Raw genomic sequence first — 27619 nt, 5'->3', positions numbered from 1 at the left:
CAAGGTACTCTTTGGTGAGATTGTTCTTCATTCTTGACCTGGAGAAACCCGGGAAAAATACTGGAATGTTTCATTGTTTTGGTTTCCAGTTAAATTTTTGTGATTTTGACTGGTAAGAACTGATAGTCTAACAAAGAAATATACTTTAGCCGACTACTGCAGAGTAATACTGTGCCATTAAAATATAAATGAGAGGATAAAACCAAAATAAAACTTTAGTTCCAAAGAAAATGTGCTATTTACAACAATAAAAGACAGTGCAAAGGCTTTATGATGAAAATATGCTATACTTTGTAACAATAAACTGCTTTTGATGAGCGTGACATCACAACTTTACATTTTTAAGAGCTCTTGGGGAAATGTTGTGAATGGTGGTTTGGGAAGCATTACTTTAAAAGTAAATTTCATTTTCCACAGTATGATTTATATTACATGTGAGAATGTGTGATGAATTTCTTGAATTACAGACCATTAGACTCTCATTCAAAATTTAACACTTAGGACCAGCAACTTAGAAAAATTTTGGGCCCAAAAGACCAGCCATTTATGCCATTACTTAAAATTTTACTGGCACAGTTGTGTTTGATATACATTAAAGGGTAACACATGCTAAAAAGACTAAGTTTCAAGGTCAGTTCTTTATATTTATTTTAATTCTTTCATAGATTGCAAATTATGAAGTAATGATGGCATAAAATATAATTATCCTTTAAAAAAAGTGCAAAGGGAGTTCTTGAGCAACATCACACGTAACTTGCATTTCTGCGCAAAAGTAAGTACTTGACTGAATATGTATTCAACCAGTGACACACAAAATGTTTGGTGCACTGAATAGGGATGTGGAAATGAAAATGTATTAATAATTTCTTGAATTATTGGAAAAATTGACTGGATAGAATAGTTGAAAATTTTTTTGAATGTAATTGACGAATCTCTGCACAATCTTGGGTGAACTTCAATATCATTACATTCAAGGTCAAGAAACAGAATTTGCTTTACATACTGTTGCTTCCAGTAGTGTGTGGTACCAAAAAATTTGCTGCAGCCACTGACATTGTCAATCTCTCACATGAAGCACAATATTTTTAGTGTAATGAAACCAAGTTCAATTGGTGCCTGTCAAATCTGAGCCATTACCTTTACATTAATTCCATTGTGTTTAGTCTTGATTGTGACAATGTTGATTCCGGAACACTCCTCCTGATTCCATGTAAATTATTCTTGTCTGTGTCAAACCTCTTGATGCAGGATCGCGGCAGTGAGTGGAATGATGAACAGACAAGAGTTGACCTTATACATGTCTGGACAAATATTACTTTTCTAATAACATTTTATAATACTTTTAATGAATAGTTAAAATACACATTTGTAACAATGCTAGTACAACAGATCCAAGCATACGTCTGTACACTACCACTTCCCAAAATAAAAGGGTGAATATAGATGAATTAATAACTTGAAGAGAGTATTTCTTACTCTGTTTCATACAGATATTTAACAGCCTATTGCTTATGTATATGAAAAGAAAAGAATTAAAACAGAATATGATTCAATACAGCACAGCAGTGAAATTTATAACCATACTCATCAGAAATATTCAGATGCTGCAATTTAAGCTGACTCTTAGAATTCTGCCTAACCACAACGTCAGAAAAAACAGCAAAAACTTTATGATGACATATATTATATGTGAAAGCTTACCTTTTTCTTGTAGCTATTGTATGCGTACTAATGTAAGCCATGATTTTTCTTATTTGTGTGTTCATGCTACTTAGCAATGATGTTGTTATTGGCTGACTACATCACATATCCTGTGCTCTGAATGTCTGCTGTCACTGACTGGCAAGATGGCCTGACATGAGCTGTAATTGGCTGAGAAAAGGGCATCACAATCGCAATCTTAATTTTAATGCTTCAGAAGCTGATGTGCTGTATTTGGTGGAATTTTTCTTTACACTTAATACGAAAATATGCAGTGTAAATGTTGCCGTGTTTGAAAGGTCATCACAAAACTACTTCTTCTTCTTCCTCCTATTATTATTATTATTATTATTGTTCTTGTTGTTGTTTTTGTTTTCATTTTCTAAAGTGCCGGAAAGTTCTATCCGTCATAAGAAACCTTCACAATTCAAAGGACGGATACATTTTACAGCTCAATGGGAAAGTATATTGTCACTTAAATGGAAAAATGTGCTTTAACGTGGAAAAAAAGTGTATTTTCACATGGGAAAAAGTATATTTTTTACAGGGAAATCAAGGCAAAAATTGGGAGTTTGTTTTTTCTTGTCTTCGTGGACATTCTGAAGGAGCCTGCCATCAGAGATACAGGCAATAATGGGGGATTTTTTTCGCATCAGCCATTTATCATCATCTCTGTGTACCTCTGCTAAATGTAAACAGAATGAGGTTAATCATTCAAAGACTCTCCCTGCTGCATCTTGGTTCGTCATGGTATCACATACTGAAGGAGGTCAGTCATTTGCTATGGTTAATGAGTTTATTATTCAGAAAGGTGTTGGTGCAGGTGCTGACCCTGTGAAGTCCTACTCTCATTTACATAATGGGACTTCACTTCTGGAGACCAACTGTGATTTTGAAGTCCAACAACTGCTTACAGCTTTGACCCTCCATGCCTCTCCTGTTCATGTCGAGGCCCACTGAATGCTGAATTCTTCACATGGTGTTATTTATAGTCGGCTGCTTGATGGTTTGACTGAGGAAGAAACCCAAACTTACCCCTCTGATCAAGGCATCACTGCAGTCCACTGGTTAATGAAAAAGGTTGCTGCAGTGTCCACATGCACTCTTTTTCTCACATTTGATAGAGTAGTGCTTCCATCTCAGATCAAAGCAGGCTAAAGTCACCATGATCCGGCTGTACATTCCAAACACAATGGTTTCCTACAAATGTCCATGTTACAACCACACTTGCATGTTCTGTAAAAATATGACCAAATGTATTACTTGTGGTAGCAATGCTCGTGAGGGAGATTGCCCGCCGCCTCCTCCTCCCCACTGTATGAATTTTAATGGCAACCGTGTTGCTTCATACCAGGCATGTATCTTGGTGAGTGGGCTGTTCAGGAGATACAGGTGAAGAAAAAAGTACACCACCCTGTCGCTTGCAAGTTATTGGCTAGTCAAAAGTCCTGCACTTACCATCCGGCACTTACAATACCGTTCTTGCTATGTCTTTCTCCACAAAGGACATGGCCAGGCAGACTTTCGACCTCCAATTCAGCACTGTAGTTGTAAAATTGCCCAATATCATGGCAGCTTCCACATTTCCTCCACCTACAGCTGTGCAACAAGCCGCCAAATCTTCACCACCGGCAGCGAAAGCGCCTGCTACATTTCTGACAGGCCTGTAAAGACATAAGGAATACTCTCAGTAAGATGTTCTGTGACCCTCCAGCCAACAAATATCTGAGCCTTCCTCTGCCTATTGCAAACACTATAAGAAATCAAACAGAGGCAAAGGGTCTTCTCCTTCCCCAACTTGGAGATCCTCATCTACGGTGTCACAGCATGGTACTCTCACCTGGCTGACCTCCATTTTTGCAGGTGCACAATGCCTACTGTTTTTCTGCCCTGGAATTCGCAGTCCAACCCAGGGAGAATGCTGATGCATCTATCTATCACATGGAACAGGATCCTCCATCCTCTATGCCCTGTACCAGCGACTCTTTGAAAGCTGGCAGTTGGCAGCCATCAAGGTGACGACTCTTCATTTGTTCTCTCCTTCTCATTCCCCGTTATGACTCTTCTCCAATGGAACATTCATGGCATTAGATCCAGCAAGGAGGAATTATGGTTAGTCTTGAGATTGCAGTGTCTTTTTATTTTTTCTTCCAGTAAACAAAATTGTGTCCTCGTGACTGCTTTGACCTCGCATTTCATTCCAGTCCACTTTGACCTACCCCTGAGGACAGCATTCCATTTCATGGGATAACCATCCAGGATGACAGTCATAGCCAAACTATATCACTCAACACTCAGCTGTTGCAGTCTGCATTATCCTTCCTTGCTTCACTTTTTCTCGTTGCAATGCCCACATCCCTCTGTCATTTGATGTCATGAGGTCAGACTTCCCCAAGCTTATCTATCAACTTCTCTCACCCTTTTTGCTGTTCAGTGACTTTAATGAGCACCATCTCCTTTGGGGTTCTTCCAGAACCTGTCCAAGGGGTTCCCCTCTTGGCTGACCTTTTCAATCAACTCAACCTCATCTGTCTTAACACAGGAGCACCCACGTTCCTTTCAGACTCCACACACACATGTTCCCATTTGGACCTCTTGTTCTCCACTGCCCAGCGTGCCCATCATCTCAAGTGATTCATTCTCCCCAACACGTTTTTGAGTGGCCATTTCTTCTGTGCTACCCATTTCCTGACTTCTACCCCATCTACGTGTAAATCCAATTGGTAACTTTCTAAGGCTGACTGGAGGCTTTACTCCCCCCTGGTGTCCTTCAACAAACACCATTTCCCCAGTTGTGATGAACCAGGTAGAGTACCTCACAAATGTTATCCCCACCGCCATAGAACTTTCTGTACCTCGCACTGCAGCTTTACCTGCATCCTCGTCTCCTGGCGGACTGAGGCATGCCACAATGCAATTCGTGTACGGAGACATGATCTATATTTCTGTCATCCTATAATGGCAAACTGTACTTGTTATAAACAGCTGCATGCTCGGTGTCATCAGATTTTCAGGATAACAAAAGAGATAGCTGGATTTCATTTACAGTTTCTTTCAACAATTTCACTTCCTTTTCCATCTTGTGGGGCAATCTCCATTGGCTCTCTGGGACTGAGGTCCATTCCCCGCTTTCTGGGCTGATCGTAGATGATGTCGCCATTGTGGACCCTATTGCTATCTTCAATACCTTAGACCGCTATTTTGCAGAGATTTTGAGCTTCACCAGCCTTCCTCCCTTTAAACAAGTGGAGGAGGCTCAGGTAATAACCTTCTCTTATCAGAACTGTGAATGTTATAATGCTGCCTTTACTATGAGGGAGCTAGATTGTGCTCTCACTGCATCCCAATCTTCCATCCCAGGCCTGTACGATGTTCACCTTCAGATATTGCAGTGCCTTTCTCTTCCATATGAACAATTGTATTTCAGTTGATGGCACATTTCCCAGATGCTGGTGTGAAGACACTGTCATACCCATATCCCAGTAAGTATGAACACCTTCCTTCTAGCTGTGCCCCACTTCTCTCACCAATTGTGTTTGCAAGGTGATGAAACATATGACTCATGGCCAGCTTGTTTGGTGGCTTGAATCTTGCAATCAACTATCCACAGCACAGTGTGCATTTTTGGCAAGTCATTCTGCAGTTGACCATCTCGTCACTTTGTCAACCCATGTCATGAACAGTTTTCTGCAGAAATACCAGAAACTGGCTGTGTTTTCTTTGATTTGGAGAAAGCTCTATACTCTCTACATGTGGGATTCGGAGAACACCTGCCCCATTTCCTTCAGGAATTTTTAAAAGACAGAGTTTCAAAGGTACGTGTGGGCTTGGCTTTGTTTGGACACCTTTTATCCAGAATGGTGTGCCCCAAGGCTCCCTTGTGAGCATCATCCTCTTTGCTATAGCCATAAATCTGTTATGGCCTGTCTCCCACGAGACATCTCTGGCTCTCTTTTCATCAGTGACTTTGCAATCTATTGCAGTTCTCTATGGACTTGACTCCTTGATCGGCTTCTTCAATGATGTCTCTACCGTCTTTACTCATGGAACATCGACAATGTTTTTTGCTTTTCCACTGACAAAACTTTTGGTATGAATTTCTGGCTGTGCAATGGGTTTCTTCTGTCATCTTTAGTTCTTGGGGTTGTTGCTCTTCTATTCAGTGAACTACGCAATTCCTGGGGCTTGTGTTCGATAGGAAACATACTTGGTCCTCCCATGTATCTTACCTGCTGCACACTGTCCTATGTGTCCTAAGCAGTATATTTCGGAGAGTGGATCGGATCACCCTCCTCTCCTTGGTTTGTACCATTTTCCTGTCTTCAAAACGAGACAATGGGTGTTTTGTTTATTCATCTTCAAGTCAATCTGTCTTCCACTGTCTTAACACAATCCACCATTGTGGAATATGTTTGGCTGCTGGCACATTTTGCTTCAGCCAGATTGAGAGTCTATGTGCAGAAATTCTCCTTGTGGGATCAGGGGCTAGAATAGATCTGCGGCCCTTCCTTGCCTGTCATAAGAGGCAACTAACAGGAGTCTTTATTATTGGGTCAAGTTTTTTTGCCTTGGTCTTGTGACTGTTCTTCAGACTTTTGAAGGTTTTTGTTCTTTTCAATTTTTTAATGTTTTTTCCCTCATCTTTTTTCTCTTTTTAAACTCTGTTCCCCTTTTTGGGTTTGATCTCCACTTTTCAAATTTTACCAAAGTGCTGGCCATTTGGGCTGTCGTGCTTTAACTCTCCAGTGTGCACCTATCAATCAAGTAGATCTACCTCTGCACCCAAAATCCAGTGCGGTAGCCAGTCTGTCGTGGTGCAGTTGTTATATACCCTCTCGTTGGTAGCCCCCTGACAATGCAGAGACCGCATAGCTGATGCCTGAGCTATAACTTCCCCACGTCAGCCAAGGAATAGGTGCCTTTCCAATTTGAGGTACTGGGCCTTGGACAACAGCTTCTGTTCCAGGTGGCTTTACTTTGGTGTGGTGACATCCACAAGGGGAGCCTCTGATCAGAGTGAGTGGCATTGGGGCAGATGAACCACAGTAAAATGGACCAAACATAATGGTAGCCATGCTAGCACAGCCATCTCATCAGTCATGAACAGTAATTTTAATGGAGAAGTTTACAATCGTACGGCATTTCTCTTATTGACCATGCCTCAAGACGAGAGCCAGGGAGGGAGAAATCTAAGTGGACAGTGTGTTGAGGTTTTGGTTTGTTCCCACACTGAAAGTGGCTCTTTTGCTACAACAAAGCCATTACTCTTCCTTGATAATATTGAAGATACGTTTGGGGAGGTCGTGCCAGTAGAGATGGGAAATGGATCTTTTCTGATCAAAACATCACACACCAACCAATCATGGATGTTTCACACCTGTGTCAAGTTAGGAGATACACTAGTCACCATTTCTCCTCATAACAAACTTAACAGAATTCTTCCATTGGGACCTAATGCTACAAACTGACAAAGAGCTGGAGCTTTTATCCTAGCCTTCAACAGCAACATTTTACCTGATAAGATTAAGGTCATGGTTTATAAGTGGACTGTCAGGCCTTAGTTTCCTCCTTTCATGAGATGTTTTAAGTGCCAGAGGTTCAGGTATATCCTCCGACTGTTTTAATGAGGCTATCTGCTGGGCATTTGAATGGGCAACCCACGAGGGCAGCCTTTGTGATCAACAACCCAGTGTGTCAATTGTCCAGAACCACACCCTCCTCATTCACCATAGTGCTCAGTTTTCAAGAGGGAGAAGAAAATTCAAGAGTATGAAACATTTGACTGCCTCTATCACCAAGAAGCAAGGAAAAAGTTTGAAAGACGTAATCCACTAATATGGTCTCCAGTTTTGAGACTGTCATGTCACAGTCCACACCTCACGCAATGACATTGTCTCACATGACACTTCCAGACCCTAGTCACATTCCAGGACCTGCCCCACAGTTAAGGGAGGGAATGTCAGCTCCCTCATCCCCTGCACCTATAGCACTGGAGGTTCCCACAGCATTGGTGTGGCCAGAGATGTCTAGTCATCCTATGGCATCAGGAATGAGGACACCTGTCAAGGTGCCCCCTCTCAAAACAAGGCTGCCGGCTGGAGAAAAGTATGGTCATTTTCGCTCACAGAAGATAAAATGGGGAAATCTTCACAATAATGAAAGTCTCACAAGGACAAGGGTAAGCAGAAAGGTGAACTACTTTCTGAGGCTACAGATGTTCTACTCCCCAGCCCTGCAGCAGTGGAGCCCATGCACATGAATGATGGATCATGCAATCAGGAGGACCAGAACCTGGCAGCAAGGTAATCACATTCATATTTTCCATTCGTCACTTTCTCAAACCTGATACCAGCGTTCATTCAATGGAAATGTAATGGCTACTATCGCTATTTTACCAAACTCTGTCATTTAATGGCTACTTAGTCTATAATTGGCACAGCGATTCAGGAAACACGGTTTGTGGCAACACACCTCCCTGCTGTCAAAAACTACAAACCCTACTGTACCTATCACATTAATGTCGAGAGAGTGCCCGGTGGCATGTGTACCTCATATGCTCCAATACTTTCAGCAAGCATGTGCCCCTACCATTGCACTAGAGGCCATGACCATTAGTATGTACCTGTCAGTTCGGATGACAATATGTAATGTTTATCTTCCTCCATACAGACCTTTCCATTGTCACGAGCTTTTGGAGTTAATAGAACAGTTATCTCCCCCCTTCTGCTTAATGGGGGACTTGAATGCCTATAATCATCTGTGGGATGTCAACACTATGTCTCACACAGGCCGAGTACAAGATCACCTTCTTTCAGAATTGGATGTTTGCCTACTCAACACTGGAGCTGCAACCCATTTCAGTGTGGCCCATGGAACATTTACACCTACTAATCTCACAATTTGCAGACCTAGCATCTTGCCCGTGATTCAGTGATGCATCCATGGCGATCTTCGTGACCATTTTCCTATCTCTCTCCCTCTCTCTCTCTCTCTCTCTCTCTCTCTCTCTCTCTCTCTCTCTCCCCCCCCCCCCCCCCCCCCCTCACTCAGACATCTGGAACACACTCCATGTTGGTCTCTTCAGAAAGCTGATTGGGAGGCTTTCTCCTCTATACCTCTACAGCCACTTCTGCAGCCAGTGATGTGATGGATATCGACATACTGGTACAAGATACGATTGATACTATTGCTTGTGCTGCAACAGCAACAATAGTGCACTCATCTGTGGTGGGTACGTCCAATGCGACCGCAGGTTACTTTCTTCCCCCCACTTCATTCTGCCTTTGACCCTCTTGTGCAAGATACTACTTGGGTTATCTCTGTTTTCTTTTACCTATTGTGATACAATTGCTGTCATGTCCTTTTAAACTCTGTGACTTGCTTGTGTAATTGGAGCAGCCAAGTCCCCATTTTTTTCACTTTTTACATTTTCTTGAGTCTCACTCTTGATAAGGGGGGACTGATGAGCCAGTAGCTTAGTCCCTTTAAACACATTATTATAATCATCTATGCAGATGCTGCTGAGCTACTGCTGTCATAACAGCAAAATGGATTTGCATGCCATTTGCCTGCCAAGCCCGGCCACCCATCCTATGCCTCCTATTACAATGATTCCTTTGACGACCAGTTTGGGGTGTGCTTTCATCTCTGTTACCTCCCTGGTTTGCTTTTGGCTACTGCTTCAGTAGCTTAACTGTGCAGTACCTGCCACGTTCCTGACAGGTGCGAACCTGTCACCACCTTGGCTTTGTGTAGCGTCCTGTGTCCATGACTTCATTCTCTTCCTAAGGAAACTGTATGGATCTGATCTATTGCTATAAGTTTCTTGACCTTTGCACACAACTGATCAATAGTACCTGCATGTACACTGATGGGTCTAAGATTGACCCTGGTGTCAGGTGTGTGATCATAATTGGCACTGACCATTTTTGGTATTGGCTTCCAGAACAATGCTCAATATTTACAGCAAGCTCTTCGCCCTCTATTAGTCCATACAGTACATCCAGCAACACTGACTTTTTAATTGTCATTTGCTTTCAATCTGTCAATGCCCTTTACAGCTTATGTGCACTGTACACAGTCCATCCCTTATACAATGAGTCCAAGAAAGCTTTCACTTGCTTGCTGCTGAGGGAGCTGCTGCGATGTTCATGTGGGTTCCTGGTCATGTCAGTGTGATGGGAAATGAGGCTGCTGACACTACTGCCAAGGCTGCAGTTGTCCTACCTCGGCCCAATAGCTCTTCTGTTTGCTCTGATGATCTTTTGTTGCCATGTGTCAGCAGGTGCCGTGACTTTGGCATCACAACTGGTCTTCTCTTCATGGAACGAGCTCCAGGGAATCAAACCTTTACAAGCGGCTTGGCCGGCCTTCTCTTGGCTCTCTTTCCACGAGGAAATTGTTTTACCAAGGTTGCTTATTCAGTGTTGTCTTTTTACCAGTCACCATTAGTTAAGTGATGACTCCCACCACTTTGTGCTCATTTTCATCACCCTTTGACAGTTTGCCATTTCCTGACTGAATGCCATTTTTTAACCACTTATGTTCTAGTGTATTTGCCATTTTAGCGAGCAACACACAGGCTGTCAACCTTATTTTACTTTTTATCCATCGTAGCAACATGGCGAAGACATTTAATTTCTGCTTTGGACCTCTACAGTGTATATTGTGGACCTTTCTCCAAGAGGAAGCCCTTGTTCTTAGTTCTTTTTCCTTCTATCAATTGGATTTAATGCATAGTCACTTTTAACTTCATTCTCGTGTTAGTGTTCTAAAGTTGTGACATGGGTGTTTATGACTTCAGTTATTTTTGAACCCTTAAACAAAACAAAAAAAATAAGGGTATTGTCAGGAGTGCCCCAGGAAACTGTGATAGGACTGCTATTATTCTCCAGATACATAAATGATTTGGCAGGCAGGGTGGGCAGCAATCTTTGGTTGTTTTCTGATGATGCTATGGTGTACAGGAAGGTGTCAAAGTTGAGTGATGGTATGAAAATACAGGATGACTTAGACAAAATTTCTAGTTGGTGTGATGAATGGCAACTAACTCTAAATGTAGAAAAATGGAAGCTAATGAAGATAAGTAGGAAAAATAAACCCATAATTTTTGGATGCAGCATTAGCAGTGTCCTGTTTGACACAGTCATATTGTTTAAATGTCTGGGCGTAACATTGAAAAGTGGTATTAAATGGAACAAGAATATGAGGATTGTGTTAGGAAAGGCGAATTGTCAACTTTGGTGTATTGGGAGAATTCTAGAAAAGTGTGGTTTATCTGTAAAGGAGACCACACACAGGACACTTACAGCCAGGTATGCTTGCCCTTGATCTGATGAAATATCTCCTTGTTATTTACAGCTAATGAAATATATTAAACACAGCTTGTCTTTACACATTTAGTTAAAAGAAAATTAACTTAAACTGACATGTTCAGGGTGGTTTTCAATGCGGGCATGAACACAAAATGAAAACTAAAATTCAAAGAAAAATCAGTCAATATAAAACAATGTATGACAGTAAGCTACATTATTTGCCCTAAGAAAAATGTGTTGTAGAATGGCATTTTGAACAGTGATAAAACATTTGTGTGTCATTTTACTAAATTGTCTGAGCTGCAAAGAAGTGTAAAAGCACTATAATTTTTTACTACTTTCACTTCAATGGGACTTCCATATTTTGTAACTTAGTCATCCAGGTAAAAAGATTCTCAAAACCTAACTACAGCAAAGAAAGCATTGATAGCTACTCACCACATAGAGGAGTACTGACATGCAGACAGGCATGATGAAAAGAAACATTAGAAATATTTTAAGCTTTTCGACGAAGTTCTTCTTCAGAAGCAGAACTCTCACTGATTCATACAACTATTACTCTCTCACACCTGTTTGGCCAGTGTATCAGAGTGTTTGTACTTGTTATGATCTCAGCTTACTTGCAATACGACAACCATAGCTGACTTCTAAGATTGGCATTATTGTTTTCTCTGTGTGCTGTAAGTGGTCCCTCCGTGGACAGTTGAATTCATTATTCTGTATTGTCATCTTTCACCCCTGTCAACTCTTTAGTTCACTTTTTTGTTTTTGATGATAATGTAGACAAATTTTATCATAAGTTATTCTTCCTAGTATGCTATGTTCATCGAAAAGAAAAGTATTTATTTGCATATGTAACACAATTTAATTGCCTTAGAGCACGTAGATGATCATTATGGCATATTTGAATTACAATGATACAAGAAGAAAATAAATACATTAGCTTAATATGAACAGAAAAAAATAACATATGCTAATAAATAAATACTGAGAGTATGTGGTCAGTGCATGTTTCACATTATAATGCTATGTTTTAAATGTTTCTTATCCAGTCATAATGGTGATGGCAGTCACCATCTACTTTGTCTTCTGTACCACCACACTATTCCGACTCGTTCTTGGTGAAGTGTTTGAAGTACTCTTCCATTTTTTATAATGGCAGCAAAACCCAAACACAATGTAGATCACTAATCCTAAAAAGAAAGAGCAAGATGCGAATCTTGAACAAGTCAAAAAAGTAATTTACTTACACACACACACACACACACACACACAAAGACGCTTGTGCACATTCTGCAGACTTCAGTGTAAAGTTAAAGCTGAGAGCTTTGGAAATACTCAGCAGTGTCAGTGAACAGGAAAGAAGGAAGATTGGATTTAACGTCACCTCGAGGGCATTAGAGACAGAGTCAGTGAACTTGACCAGTAATTGTAAACCATCTCAAGGCACCTGAAGCCGCAAATTTCAATTGCTTCTTTCACTAATGAGTCCCAGAAAGATGAAATCAGGGATAAAATTTCAACATTTTCATACACCATACAATGCTCAGTGTCAATACAGTAGCCACATTGAGACAGGTGGCAAAGTTTAGCCGGCTTGAGATGTATTCACAGCAAGAAACTGTTATTTGATGCTCCATTATTAATATGATGGATAATGATTTGGACAACGCTATGATGATGGTTTTAAGTGAAGGACTTATATTTGCACCCACACCAAAGGTTTATCAATACCGGCTTTCATCAGTGCCATTGAAGAAGCTGTTCGTCCTATTTCTGTGGAATCAGCTGAAGAAGTAAGATATGAAACTTGTCGAGCAGTTATGAAGGCTCACCCACAAAGGAGTAACATATCAGTGACAGAGAGGGCTGCAGTATGTAAGTTTTGCCAGGATTCTGAGATGGTTCTTCTAGCTGATGAAGATAATCCCACTGTCTTAATGTCTCGTGACAACTATAATGAAAAAATGAACAGTTTACTGAGTGACAGAACATTCTGGAAGATCAGTAAAGACCTCACCAACCAGATGGTAAGGAAGACTGCTTCACTTGTGAATGCCTTCCCCCTTCCACCAGAAGTTGTGCAAAGATTTAAACCCAGTGGTGCCATTCCTCCAAGGCTTTATGGACTTCGAAAGATCCACAAGAATGGTATTCCTCTATGTCCGATAGTGAGTAACATCCACTCTCCAGTTTATGATTGTGCCAAACATTTAGTGCCCTTATTAAGACCTCTGGTGGGAAGATGCACTCATCACATATGTAACTCTGTGGACTTTATTGACAAACTGAAATCACTCAAACTGAAAAATTCTGATATGTTAGTCAGTTTCAGTGTAGTGTCATTAGTCACAAAGGTTTCTCTTTTGGTCTTTTGGAGTCATTCTCTCTCATTGGAAAGAGTTTCAATAAAAAGGTTTTAGCTTTATTTGAACATGTTGTGACCTCAGCATATTTTTTATTCAAATGCGAATTTTATGAACAGACTGAGAGTGTCGCCATTGGTAGTCCTTTGTCACTCATGGTGGCCAACTTTTTATGGAGGACTTTGAGGAGAAAGCACTGTAATCTGCTAGCTTGAAACCCACAGTGTTTTGGAGGTATGCTGATGACACATTTGTAGTGTGGCCCCATGGCGAAGACAAGCTAAATCAATTTTTAAATCATCTCCAATTCTGTCCACAGACAAATTCAGTTCACAATGGAAATTGAAAAAGATGGATGCCTTCCATTTTTGGATGTGCTGGTATGGCACAAAGATGGTGGACATGCAGTGTATTGAAAACCGACCCATATGGATTTATATTTATGTGCAAATACCTGCCACCACCCCTCGCAGATGATGAGAGTACTCAGAATTCTAGTACACAGAGCACACATCATTGCTGATGAGAGCAGTCTGGAGAATGAGCTTCTACACCTGAGAAGAGTTTTTTAAGCCAACAGGTACTCTCCACAGCAGATACATAAGGCACTACAAATGTAATCAACAGTGGGCACAAGAAAATCAGAAGAAGACACAGAAAGTTTTAAATCCATGGTTTTCCTGCCATACGTGGGAAGCCTTTTGTCAAAAATAGGATGGATCCTCAGGAAACACAAAGTGAAAGTAATTTTTCGCCCTACACCAAAGATTCCAGCACTCCTGGGTTCTGTTAAAGATGATTTGGTACATTGGAATCCTGAGGTTTATAAGATCCCCTGTGAGTGCGGCCATTCATTTATTGGACAGATGACACATACAGTCCAGGAGAAATGCACAGAGCACCACAGGTGCACCTGTCTCTTACAACCTAATAAATCTGCAGTGGCAGAGCACTGTATTGACACTGGGCACTCTATGGTGTATGATAATGTCGACATTTTATCCTCGACTTCATCTTTCTGGGACTCAGTAGTGAAAGAAGCAATTGAAATTCAGTTGTCAGCGAATTTAATTAATAGAGATAGTGGCTTCAGCTTGGACAAATCATACAATCTGGCAGTTTCTGTAATTAAATCACACAGACATCGCATACAGCCACAGATTTAATTTCCATGCATATGTTACACCTCTTTGCCACCTATCAACATCTCTGGCACCTTGTGTATCTTTGGCCACATACATGGTGGTTTTGTCCTCAAGTTTAAAAGGATGGAACAAGCGCTGGAGCGTTAGTCATCTCGGCTCAGTCTGAAGATGGCTGGATGGTATTCAGCCAAAATATTAGAAAAAGAAACTGAATTTATGTGACTGCATGTCCGAAATTTTATGGAACATCGTGACGCTATTTGAATTACAGGTCACATGTACTGTTGAAGCATTATGTGTCATTAATGCAATGGTTTCCATTGCCTTCTGCGTCCTCATGCCATTGATCGTTGCTGATTCTCCTGCCTTTTTGGGGCAGTTTCCCACCCTGAATTTCTCTCCACTCATCCTACCATTTTGACATAGGTGCTGGCAGAATGAGGATGTCTTCTTATGCTGGAAGTCTTTGGCTGCCAGTGGTGATAATTATTATTCAAAACTTAGGCAGTAGCGAGGTTCAAACCTGGGACCCAGGATATTTTTATTACTAGTCAATGGTGATAACCCTAGACCAAAGGTGAACTACCCCTGCCACTATCAGTTAGAAATAAAAGCAATACCTTAAGGATGAGAGGACAGTAACTGATAACGCAACATGCTCTTTATTATTTTGAAAAGTACCTGAAGGCAAAGTTACATCAACCATATGACTTCATCCTCTCTTCCACATGATTTAAATCCTAAGAAACTTATGTCCTAAAATAAATCATGTACAAAGTGGTCAACAGAGTATATAATTTCTTTCATATACTTTTTGATTAAAAGAAATCACTCACTGAAAAACAGAAGTGTTAAGTTGTCGATAGGCACACACAAAAGAAGGAAAACTTGTTAGCTTTTGGAGTTACCCTTCGATGAGCTAGATTAAAGTAACCCTCACCATCCTCTCACCCACACACACTTATTCCCCTATGTGTTCCTGGCAGCACTAACAGTAAATAGCATCGATTCTATTGTCTATAATCTGGACTGGTTTGGTGGGGGTGGTGCTGGGTGGGATGGGTGGAGGGAGAGTGGAGTGGGAAGCAGGGAGAAGGACTTGGGGTGGGTGGCTAGCAGTATAGAAGGTGGTGGCCCATTTGCTGTCTAGAAATGCAGGAGGAAGAGTGTAGGTATATTGGATGGCATAGCTGTAGTGGCTGTGGAAAGCTACACATGCTGAAGGTGACATGAGCACATGAACTGGGAGAGGGGTGGCAGATTGGAGGAAGGGGAAACTGTCAGGTACAGGGTGCGGAGACAGTGAATTATCTGAAATTGAGGAGAGGAGGATGTGTTGTAAGGATAACTCCCATTTGTGTATTTCAGAGAAGTTGGTGGTGGAGAGAAGAGACAGATAGTTCAGTTTGTGATGCAGCCATTGAAACTGAGTGTGTTGTGCCCAGCATCATGTTGTGCCACCATGTAGTCAACTTTGTTCTTGATGATAGTGTGGTGGTGGCAGCCATTCATCCTGGTGGACACCTGGTTGGTAGTCATATCAACACACAAAGCTGTGCAATGTTAGCAACAGAGTTGGCATATGACATGGATCCTTGACAGGTGATCTTACCTCTCATGGGATAGGATAAACCTGAGACAAGACTGGAATAGGAAGTATTGTATGGGTGGACTGGGCACATCTTGCACCTCGGTCTGCCATAGGGATATGATCCCTGTGTTAAGGGATTGAGAATGGAAGTAGCATAGGGATGGTCTAGGATGTTGTGTAGGTCGGGTGGGCGATGGAACACCACTTTAGGAGGGATGGGAAGAATCTTGTGTAGGATGTTCCTCATTTCAGACCCGGATGGTTCAAATGGCTCTGAGCACTATGGGACTTAACTTCTGTGGTCATCAGTCCCCTAGAACTTAGAACTACTTAAACCTTACTAACATAAGGACATCACACACATCCATGCCCGAGGCAGGATGCAAACATGTGACCATAGCGGTCGTGCGGTTCCAGATTGCAGCGCCTAGAACTGCTCGGCCACCCTGGCCAGAAGACCAGGATGAGAGATAATCAAAGCCCTGGTGAAGGGTATTGTTCAGTTATGCTAATCGTGGGTGATATTAGGCGATAAGAGGGCTACTCCTCTGTAGTTGATTCTCGGGTATGGTGGGAGGGTATGTCAGGGGAAATCTGTTATGGACTATGTTTGAGGGGTATTGCCTGTCAATGAAGCCTTTGTGATGGATTTCTCACCATTGCAGAAATGTTGTCCATCCCACACACCCTATCCACCTGTTTACTTTGTAGTGATGAGAACTTCCTTGCCCATTATGTTAAAGGCCTCACAAAGGCGTGCACTGACAGGCAATGCCCTCAAACCTAGTCCACAGATATATTTCCTGTACCATATCCTCCCACCACCCCCCAAGAATCAGCTACAAAGGAGCACCTCCATCATCACAACAGGTTATCACAACTGTACCATATCCTTTGTGAGGGCTTCGATTATCTATCTCCCTGCCCTGAAATGAGAGACATCCTTCCCAAAATCCTTCCAGTCCTGCTAAAATGGTGTACCACTGCGCAGTCAACCTTCACAACATCCTAGTCCCTCCCTATGCCACTCCCAATCCCAACCCCTCGCCTCAGGGATAATATACCTGTCCACCAGGATGAATGACCACTACCAAACTGTTGTGATCGACCACCTAATTGGACAACATACTAAATTTCAATGCCTGCTTCACAACCCAAGCCATATGGATGCTTCCCCCCACCACCAGCTTCCCTTGACTATGCAGATGGGAGTATCCTTACAACCCATCCTCTGCTCCTGTAACTGTCCTGGCCTCAATCTCAGGTAACCCACTGCCACTGCACCCACCACCCACTTGTTACCCCTTCCCCCTTCTAATTCAGATCCCTGTTTCTCCTCCAGAAAGTGCCTCTTCCCACTGGTTGCTGCAGTTGTGTCAGCCCACATTCCTGTCACCCCTCCCTCCTGCATTCCTAGCTAACAAATGGGCTGCCTCCCTCCTAGTCCCTTAGCCGACCTCTCCCACTACCTGCCCTTACTGACACAACCCACACCACAATCAATCCATCTGCCAAAAAACAGCGTGGAAACTGTTAGTTCAGCGAGCACCGAGTAGGTGCATCAGTGTGTGTGTGTGTGTTTTACTTTAGTTTATCAAAGGATAACTATGGACGCTAACAAGTTTTCCTTCTTTTGCGTGTGCCTATTAACAACTCAGTTCTTCTGCACTCCAGAATGTTAACCATGTCAGTAGCTCACATGATTTTTATTTTGTCAATCTTGCCCTAAGTGTTGCCCTATATTTTGCACATCTGTTGCACTGTAAGATACATAGAGCAAATAATGAAATAATACACTTGTATGTATATGTAGCGTATTCTGTGAATGTATTTTAATATATTAACGTAACCACATTGTGTTTTGTCATTTCTGTATCTCATAATCACCATTGTAGCAGCACCACAATTGTGCAGAATTTTGACACCTATTTTCACTTATTAGCAGCTTAAAGTGAAGTGTACATTATTGTTGTAAATATTAAACTTTTTTTGTTTGTTTCAAGTGCTGTATCCTTATGAAATAATAGTTTACTGTGTATTTAATGTTTTGTTGTCATCAAAATATTTCTAGGCATCGATAAATCAGCATTTCTTTGAAACCAAAACTCTACCAGTTTTTCAATTCTTCTGTAAATAATTTGTGTTACGATTTTGTAACCACAACTTATTGAACTGACAAGACTGGTAATACTCACACCTGATAGCACCTGCCTTTTATGTTGGAATTGGAATTACTACATTCTTCTATAGGTCTGAGGGTATTATGCCTGTCTCAGTAATCTTGCACTCCTGTTGTAATAGTTCAGACAGTCTGAGGAAGTGTAATCTACTTCAGGTTCCTTATTTCGGCTTTGGTATTTCAGTACTGATAGTTCAAACGGTCTGAGGAAGTGTAATCTACTTCAGGTTCCTTATTTCGGCTTTGGTCTTTGAGTGCTCTCTCGAAACCTTCTTGCAGCATACCTCCCATCTCATCTTCATTTACTTGCCCTTCCATTTCTATAATATTGTCTTCAAACTTATTTCCATTGTTATAAGTAGGTGTACTATCTGCTAAGACTCTGCAGACTTAATCATAGAATTAGCTTACCAATGAACCAAATGTGATATTTTTTCCTTTATAGTTGTTGTCTGGGCACTCACTCACTTTCATCCCTCTGGTTTTATCTGTGTCTTGTTTAATAATACACCATGGTGTTGCTGATGTATTCTTGAAGAGACAGTTCTTGTATGTTGTTTTGGTTTCTTGATGATAATATTTGTCCATAAGCATTAATTTTTAGGTCTTATAAGCTAGCATATCTGGGTTACATTACATAACCTATTGCAAAAACTAAAAGTAAAACTATTTGCAGTGAATCATTTATTTGCTGCTCATATAATGTCTTACCACATTTAAGATTTTGATATTCATATATTTTCAAACTCATACTACTGATTGGAAAAGTCATGACAGCGACAAAACATGTTTAATTTGAAAAATTCATTTTAAAAGGGTCATAACATTAAACTCTGGAACATTGAAGGGGTATAAGAGATCTGGAAAATTTTTGTTTATTCAGTGTGTTTTTTATGTCTATTCTGAAATAAAATACGTGTAAACATAAGCTGTGTCTGTGGTACAGTTATTTGGTCATACTCTTTTCTATAGCTCACCTTTAAGGGTCCATGCTCCACATTTTATCCATGTCACACCATCCAGCATCATCATCAAAAATATATTAATGAGGATACCAATAGCTGGAAATAAGGGTACAAACGGAACCTGGAACCAAAAATTTTTATTATCCAAATAGCAAACAAAAGCTTGTAGGTCTACTTTTTTCTTAAGGAATGGTTTTTGATTAGATTTTAAACAGAAACCACTATTCATCATCTCTTAAAACAAAACCTAATGGAGCAGGCAAACTTAAGTCTAAAATTGTAGCTAAAACCCCAGAGTCAGTCACTTTTAAATGGTTCATTCACTATATGAAATGAAAAGGTGAATGACAGTAAGTAGGAAGAGTAAACTGTGCACGTGTCAGAGAAATGAGAAAGTCACTTCAAACATTGTCTGTACGTATGATGCTTTAATAAACACAACTGAGAGAAGGCAACCACTCACCTGCAACTGGTTGATGCATGAGTTACAGATACATGCAAATACACAAATGTAATACTATCTTTTGCACTACAGCTATTGTGCCACTGACTGCTTGTGAGTACATCAATATGCAACACAGTAAGGGCTTGAGCTTCACCTTGGATACTATCATATAATCCCATGATTGGCAGTAACAGGTAATGCAACACAGAGAGTTAATTGCACCAAAAAGAAAAAAAAAAGCAATTGGCACACTTCAAGGAAACAAAATGGCTGGCTGTTACTTACCAGTATATGAGTCAAAACTTCAAGTCCTGCTAATAGAAACACTTGAAAGTAGAAAATACTTTTCCAGGCTTTCAGAAGTTGTGTTCCTATCTTAAGGAGGAATGATAAATATGATAGATATAGTTGGAAAGAAGGAGAAGCTCACTGAGATACCATATTTATAGAGACTCATCTGTTCTGTAAGCTAGGAAAAGTTTTTCTACATTTTTCTATTGGTGGTACTTGGAAGTTCACCTCCTGAAGATAAATAATAGCCAGCTATTGTGTTTCCTTGCATCTCAACATGTAGAGTTACAGTATTGTAACCTTTTACTACTGCATTGGTAGCTATTTTTCAAAGCCTTAATCTTCATTTTTGTGCTGAAACCTATGGATGTGATTTGTACATGTATGTCTAGTCTGAATATTTTGCATCTAATGAACTTATTTTTACCTTGTAGGTTACTGTAGCCTGTGAAGTAGGCTGAATTCCAATGGAAACCACTATGCATATCATACACAATAACAGGATTGCTAGACCAGTTATTGCTAGTGGATCAGCTGCTCCAATAGATGATCTTGCCTGAATAACAAGTTGTGATACTAGTACACACAAAACAACTGTAATAAGAAAATAATAAAACACTTCAGTAATAGTAAAGGTCAGCATTCCTAATTCCATCCATTCATGTGACATACATAGTCTGACTTACTGTATAGAATAATTTCATATGACACAATAAATGTAGACAATTTTGTTGGCTTTTTCAGCTTTTCAGTGTTCATAATTTGTTTCACAATGTCTTTGACATGAAAGTGATCATCGGCATGTTCTGTTTCTGTGTAGTTATCAGCATCTTTTGCATACCTGTAAATCCCATAAGCACATTATCATTTCACAAATAAGTATCCAGTATCATATATCTAAACCTACGTTTCATAGCTCATTGATTAAATCGAGTGCAAATACATTTCATTAAATGCTAAGCATATAAAATCTCAGGGATGAAGTGATAACAGCTGAATTGAAATAATGATTGAACAACCAAACAATGGATGGTCATTATTGTTTGCTGTAATCACAGAAGCAGAGTTATATTAAAGAAAAAGTAGGACTTTGCCACAACAGTTGAATTCATGTAGAGGCTCTTGTTGAAAATATCCACATTTCATAACAACAAATATCATTTATGATTTATAGGAAGACCTCATTTAACCATTTAAATCTACCAACTGTTAATCCAATATGATACATTGAAAAACAAGCAAGAATTTCACAATAAATCATTCGCCTGCATGTCAAGGCATGGATGTACTGGCAACAAAACTTCTTTTTTTTTTTGGGGGGGGGGGGGGGGGGGGGGAGGTTGACTTTAATTCAGAGTACAACAGTGATTGCATGTTCATTAAATAATTTGATGATTAGTATGGTGATCCACAGACATTTTCATGCAGTATGATACTATTGGGTAGCCTTCAATGTCTATGGACTTTTACTGAAATATCATGAAATTCAATTCCTGGAATGCATGTAATGCCTCCTGCAGATAACATAATGACATCATAAAATAGTGTTGCAATATGTGATGATGTAGGATGTAGTTTATCAAGTTGAACTTCAACAGTAAAAGAAAATGGAGAAGAAGAAGAAGGGGGAGAAGATCGTCACAAGGAATAGCGATGTAAGAGGGGAGATGTTTACCGGTCTGACCTGCAGTGCTGTCACCTTATGTATGCATACTTGCTGATGAACTGCAGGAAATGTGGTATAAACTGCACAGAGGATAAAAAGGTATAGCGAAAGTGCACTGAAGAGACCAGCAGTGTTTCTCAGTTGAGTTGACACTGAATACAAAATAATATAACATTGCTCTGCTGTAGGGTACAGCTGCCACATAGCTGAGGTCAGCAGCACTTGTGATCTTAGTGTAGTCAATATAAAGTGTGTAGCTTGTAGAATTTTTCTTGGGAGTTTTGCCATGCACCGAGGGAAGCGGTATAAAGAGCACAGTAGTGATGAAGAGTATTGAAATGTGTGGAGAGAGGCAGCATTGCTGGCACCTTCACCCATCATACTGATGTATTCCTATAACATAACTGGGCCACTCAAAGTTCGCACTTGACAGAACATGATAGACAGCATTTCATAGGTTTTACTGTAATTGCAATACAGTGACTTAAAATAGAAATAAATGATTGTATCTCCATCATAAGTTGCACTGAGAAGTATCTATTTTTTATTTCTTGATAAAAAGTCAAGTTGTGGACCTATATTTCCCCTGCAGTATGCTGCAAGTTCATAAACAGCAGCTTAAATTACATAATAGCTGAGAGTTTTCCATTACCATTGAAAAAATCCAATTCAGTTAATATGGTCTACAAGGGGCGTTTGAAAAGACCGTGCAAAAATAAAAACTACTTACGTGTTTGGGGTAAACCTTTTTTATTCCTTGACATAGTCTGCTATTAGACTTATACAATTTGTCCAATGCTGTTCTAATTTGTTAACCCTTTCCAAATAATAGCAATTGTCCAAGTCTGCAAAATACCTATCAGTTGCTGCAATCATCTCCCTATTTGAACAAAATCTTTGTCCTGCAAGCCATTTCTTCAAATTAGGGGAGCAAACAGTAGTCCAAGGGAGCCAAGTCTGGAGAACAGGGGGGGATGTGAAACGAGTTGGATTCCTATTTCCAATAATTTTGTGACACCACAACTGCTGAGGCGTGTGCTGGCGCATTGTCGTGTCAGAAAAAGGACCTTTTTGTGGTCCAATTGCCGGCGTTTTTCTTACAGCTTGGTTTTCAAATGGTCAATTAATGATGAATAATATGTACCTGCAATAGTTTTACCCTTTTCCAGATAGTTGATGAGGATTATCCCTTGCAAATCCCAAAAGACAGTCACCGTAACCTTTCCCGCCGAAGGAATGGTCTTCGCCATTTTTGGTGCAGATTCTCCCTTGGTAACCCATTGTTTAGATTGTTGTTTGGTCTCAGGAGTATAGTCATGTATCCATGTTTCATCCACAGTGATGAAATGACACTAAAGTCCTGTGGATTTTTCCTGAACAGCTGCAAACCATCCTTGCAACACTTCACACGATTCCGTTTTTGGTCAAGCGTGGGCCATCACGTAACCCATCTTGCAGATAGCTTTCTCGTGTCCAAATGTTTATGCAAAATATTATGTACCCATTCATTCAAGACGCCCACAGCACTAGCAATCTCATGCACCTTAACTCTTCTGTCATAATATCGGCATCCAAAACGTTCAGCATCACTTGTGCCTATATGGCTACTCCAAAAATTTTGAAACCACTTATAAACTGTAATGTTTATCAAGCTTCTCTTTAGTCTCCTGAGGCGTTTTGCCTTTCATAAAGTAATGTTTAGTCACCACATGAAATTCTTTTTCGTCCAGTTTTTGCCAATCACTTGACTTCCTTGATTCATACGAATGCCAAACAAAAAGAAATAGACCAATATGGCTGAAACTTGGTGTACGTTCATTCCAAAGATGCTACTAACTAAACATGACCTTGATATGTGCTGGTGGTGCCATCTCTCCAACTTTGCACATACTTTTCAAATGCCCCTCGTATATTCACAACTTGCTATGATCAGCCATTTTGGCAAAAGATGTGCATTAATACTGACACCATTTAATAAGCACCAGAAGTTTTAATTCTGTTCTGATTTGCTAACACAATGAAAGCCTTCCATATTAATTGCACACCATAGCACGTTCTTTATATACTCAGAAGACAGCAACACAGTAAAAGTAATGCCATGACCAGCTGATTTTGTGACGCTATATTAATTTTGGTTCAGATAGTGTTGGAGTTCATATTCATTTCTCAGTTGTTACTCTGTTATCATGTTGTTGTTGTTGTTGTTGTCTTCAGTCCTGAGACTGGTTTGATGCAGCTCTCCATGCTACTCTATCCTGTGCAAGCTTCTTCATCTCCCAGTACCTACTGCAACCTACATCCTTCTGAATCTGCTTAGTGTATTCATCTCTTGGTCTCCCTCTACGATTTTTACCCTCCACGCTGCCCTCCAATGCTAAATTTGTGATCCCTTGATGCCTCAAAACATGTCCTACCAACCGATCTCTTCTTCTAGTCAAGTTCTGCCACAATCTTCTCTTCTCCCCAATCCTATTCAATACCTCCTCATTAGTTACGTGATCTACCCATCTAATCTTCAGCATTCTTCTGTACCACCACATTTCGAAAGCTTCTATTCTCTTCTTGTCCACACTAGTTATCGTCCATGTTTCACTTCCATACATGGCTACACTCCATACAAATACTTTCGGAAGAGACTTCCTCATACATAAATCTATATTCGATATTAACAAATTTCTCTTCTTCAGAAATGCTTTCCTTGCCATTGCCAGTCTACATTTTATATCCTCTCTACTTCGACCATCATCAGTTATTTTACTTCCTAAATAGCAAAACTCTTTTACTACTTTAAGTGTCTCATTTCCTAATCTAATTCCCTCAGCATCACCCAATTTAATTTGACTACATTCCATTATCCTCGTTTTGCTTTTGTTGATGTTCATCTTATATCCTCCTTTCAAGACACTGTCCATTCCGTTCAACTGCTCTTCCAAGTCCTTTGCCGTCTCTGACAGAATTACAATGTCATCAGCGAACCTCAAAGTTTTTACTTCTTCTCCATGAATTTTAATACCTACTCCAAATTTTTCTTTTGTTTCCTTTACTGCTTGCTCAATATACAGATTGAATAACATCGGGGAGAGGCTACAACCCTGTCTCACTCCTTTCCCAACCACTGCTTCCCTTTCATGCCCCTCGACTCTTATAACTGCCATCTGGTTTCTGTACAAATTGTAAATAACCTTTCGCTCCCTGTATTTTACCCCTGCCACCTTTAGAATTTGAAAGAGAGTATTCCAGTCAACATTGTCAAAAGCTTTCTCTAAGTCTACAAATGCTAGAAACGTAGGTTTGCCTTTTCTTAATCTTTCTTCTAAGATAAGTCGTAAGGTCAGTATTGCCTCACGTGTTCCAACATTTCTACTGAATCCAAACTGATCCTCCCCTAGGTCCGCATCTACCAGTTTTTCCATTAACTTAAAATGCACCTCTCAAGTGTAAATGTCAGGCGTTCCACTATAAATGATAAGTGACAGTAAAATTGTTTTGAGAAAGCACATTACAGAGACATCCATGCTCAAATGTGTTACTTATTTATAGTAATGAATAAGAAAATAAATTTAGCCTGTTGAAATGCAATTATTCAATGATTTGTTAAGGTTGGTATTGTCTGTAAACGCAACGTGATATCTTTAGCTTTCAATTGACAAAAGGGGTGGGTGTGGGTGAGATGAAACTTCTAAGAACAACTTTACAAGGTATGCTGTCCAAAATGTACTGATCACAAGAATGAACTGAAGCTCAGCATGGCATTAACAAGTCATAGAAGGAAACTTTTTTGTGTGTGTGTGTTACTTACATGTTCCATAGATTTTGCATTGTGATGACGTGCAATTCTTGTCACTTTTACTAAGGGTAAAACTAATTTTTCGGCCATTATAAAGTGGTAAGTCAATGTCAGTATGCCTTCATTTGTGTTTCTTGTCCATATGTCAGTTGTAACACTCAAAACATTACATTTTTAAGGGCTTTTTCTAGTTTATTTTTTATCTCCTCATATAATTTTGTGATCAGCAAAAATTTAAGTGTGGTTTTGCCTGGCAACTCATATCTGCTATCTAAGGCCTGAACAAAATTTTTCAAACCTTGTTCGTCAGAAGTTCTGTATGGCAACATATCAATGGTGATCAGTTGTACATAAAGAGACTCAAGTTCTCTCTTTACTTTTGAAATGGCATTGTACAATTGACTTCTGTTAAAATAATGTCTTATAGAGCTTCTTGGTGTTTTTTTTTTTTTTTTTTTTTTTTTTTTCTGTGTGTGTACTTGATCTAGCTCACTAGTTGATCCCTCACCACGATTCTCTAGTTTTGTACCATGCTTTCTTTAAGTGGTCTAAAATGAGTTGTATTCCTTGAATGTTTATATTCTTTACTGCAGATGGTACATTTCACAGACTTTTTATTGTCCCCCACTTTATGGAAAAAATTCCACACAGAGATTGATTTTTATGATTCATTCTCAAAACAATAACAAAAACTCTATTTATGCACTTCTCATGCAAACAAAGCAATCTCGGAAGTGCAGGATTTCCTTAGTCAACAGAGACATTCAGTGGCACACGGAAAGTACTGATTGTTTCATGTCAGTACCATTCGAAGCATTTCATGGTGACTGTGATCTTTGTTTCACCGCTGCTGATGACAGCGATTCAACAGTTTTGGCATGAGAGTTGCATGATGAAAAATAATGTGTGGTTTTGTGGCATTTAAAAAACGAAATAAATGCTGGAGAAACCATTGTTGGCACATTGAGGTCACCTTCTACAAAACCCCAAAGAGCTAGAAGCTTTAGGGGCAGCATTCTTCCTCATAATGGTCAAAAAATTATTAGTCAAATCTCAGAATCCTGTAAACTTAAAAAAAATAAAATAAAAATATTGGTGAGCTAATTCATCCACTTCACAAGTTTCAAACAAGAGGTTTCATCATTAATATGCAAGAGCTTAGAAATATCTACAGGATTAGGAGCTTTTACAAAAACATTCCTGGACAGTCACTAGTAAGTCTTGGCAAGATGATAGTTTTGTCTCACATCCACTGAAACATTCGCATTTCACTTGAATGACTTGTGAGTATGCACTGCAGTACTGTGAAAGCAGATAGCATGTAGATACAACTGTACAATTTAATGATTATGTCCAGCTATCATAAAAATTAAAAAATATGACAGTCGATAAGATTGCTTTTACTATATTCAATTTTGCGGGAACTGGTGCATCCTTGAAGAAACAAACTTCACTAACTGAACACAAAACAAGTGACCAATGTATGAGTGATATTTGTGCTTCTACAAAAGCAGAAGTGAAGCAGTGGCACTAGCATTGCTTCATTGTTTTGTGTTTCCGAATCACTTTATACATTAACATTTACAACTGAAAACAATTAAAAGTGCAATGTGGACTCAGAAACAGAAGATTACAATAGCAAGTGTGTTTAATTAATAATGATAATGATAATATTTATTTTAAAATACATTATGCACTACAATCACAAACACTTAACAAATCTTTAAAACAACATTTTTTCCTCTACTAACCACATTGTATTAAAACAGTGTTATTTTCATTTGTATTCCTTGTTACAAGCTCATGCATTTGAAGATGGCTGTCTGTATAAGGCACATTATTTACGTGTGTAATTTTTACCATAAGCATCTGATCGGTACGAAATGTGCACGACCATGATTTTTCATGACTGGAAGACAAGTAATAAAATCCCCTCTCACACATCCTCCCCCCACACCAACCAATCTATTAACAACATACATTTATAAACAGCACAGACTGGCTGAGGCACCACAATATTTGACGTTGACTAAATACCACCATGCAAACTACTTCCCCTCTGCTCTCTACACGCTATGGAGGTAATAGGATCTGACAATTTTTCACATGTCAGTTGAAGAAGAATTACATAATAAATGATACGACTATTGATAGTTAAACCGGACTACC

At 39.8% G+C, this 27619-nt stretch overlaps 1 protein-coding gene across 1 annotated transcript in view; it reads right to left on the bottom strand.

Annotated features, from left to right (window-relative positions):
* Positions 1-11866: 11866 nt before the first annotated feature.
* Positions 11867-27619, bottom strand: part of LOC126281836 (cationic amino acid transporter 3-like) — a 129033-nt gene continuing 113280 nt past the window's right edge. The window contains exons 11-14 of the mRNA XM_049981086.1: positions 20684-20838; positions 20425-20591; positions 19274-19382; positions 11867-12208 (exon numbers count right to left, since the gene is read on the bottom strand). Coding sequence (XP_049837043.1) covers positions 12093-12208; positions 19274-19382; positions 20425-20591; positions 20684-20838 — 547 coding nt within the window. The 3' untranslated portion in view covers positions 11867-12092. The remainder of the gene's footprint in view (positions 12209-19273; positions 19383-20424; positions 20592-20683; positions 20839-27619) is intronic.

The sequence above is a fragment of the Schistocerca gregaria genome, chromosome 7 (assembly GCF_023897955.1).
Source record: "Schistocerca gregaria isolate iqSchGreg1 chromosome 7, iqSchGreg1.2, whole genome shotgun sequence".
NCBI classification, from domain to species: Eukaryota; Metazoa; Arthropoda; class Insecta; order Orthoptera; family Acrididae; genus Schistocerca; species Schistocerca gregaria.
This window is presented reverse-complemented; position numbering and strand designations above follow the sequence as displayed.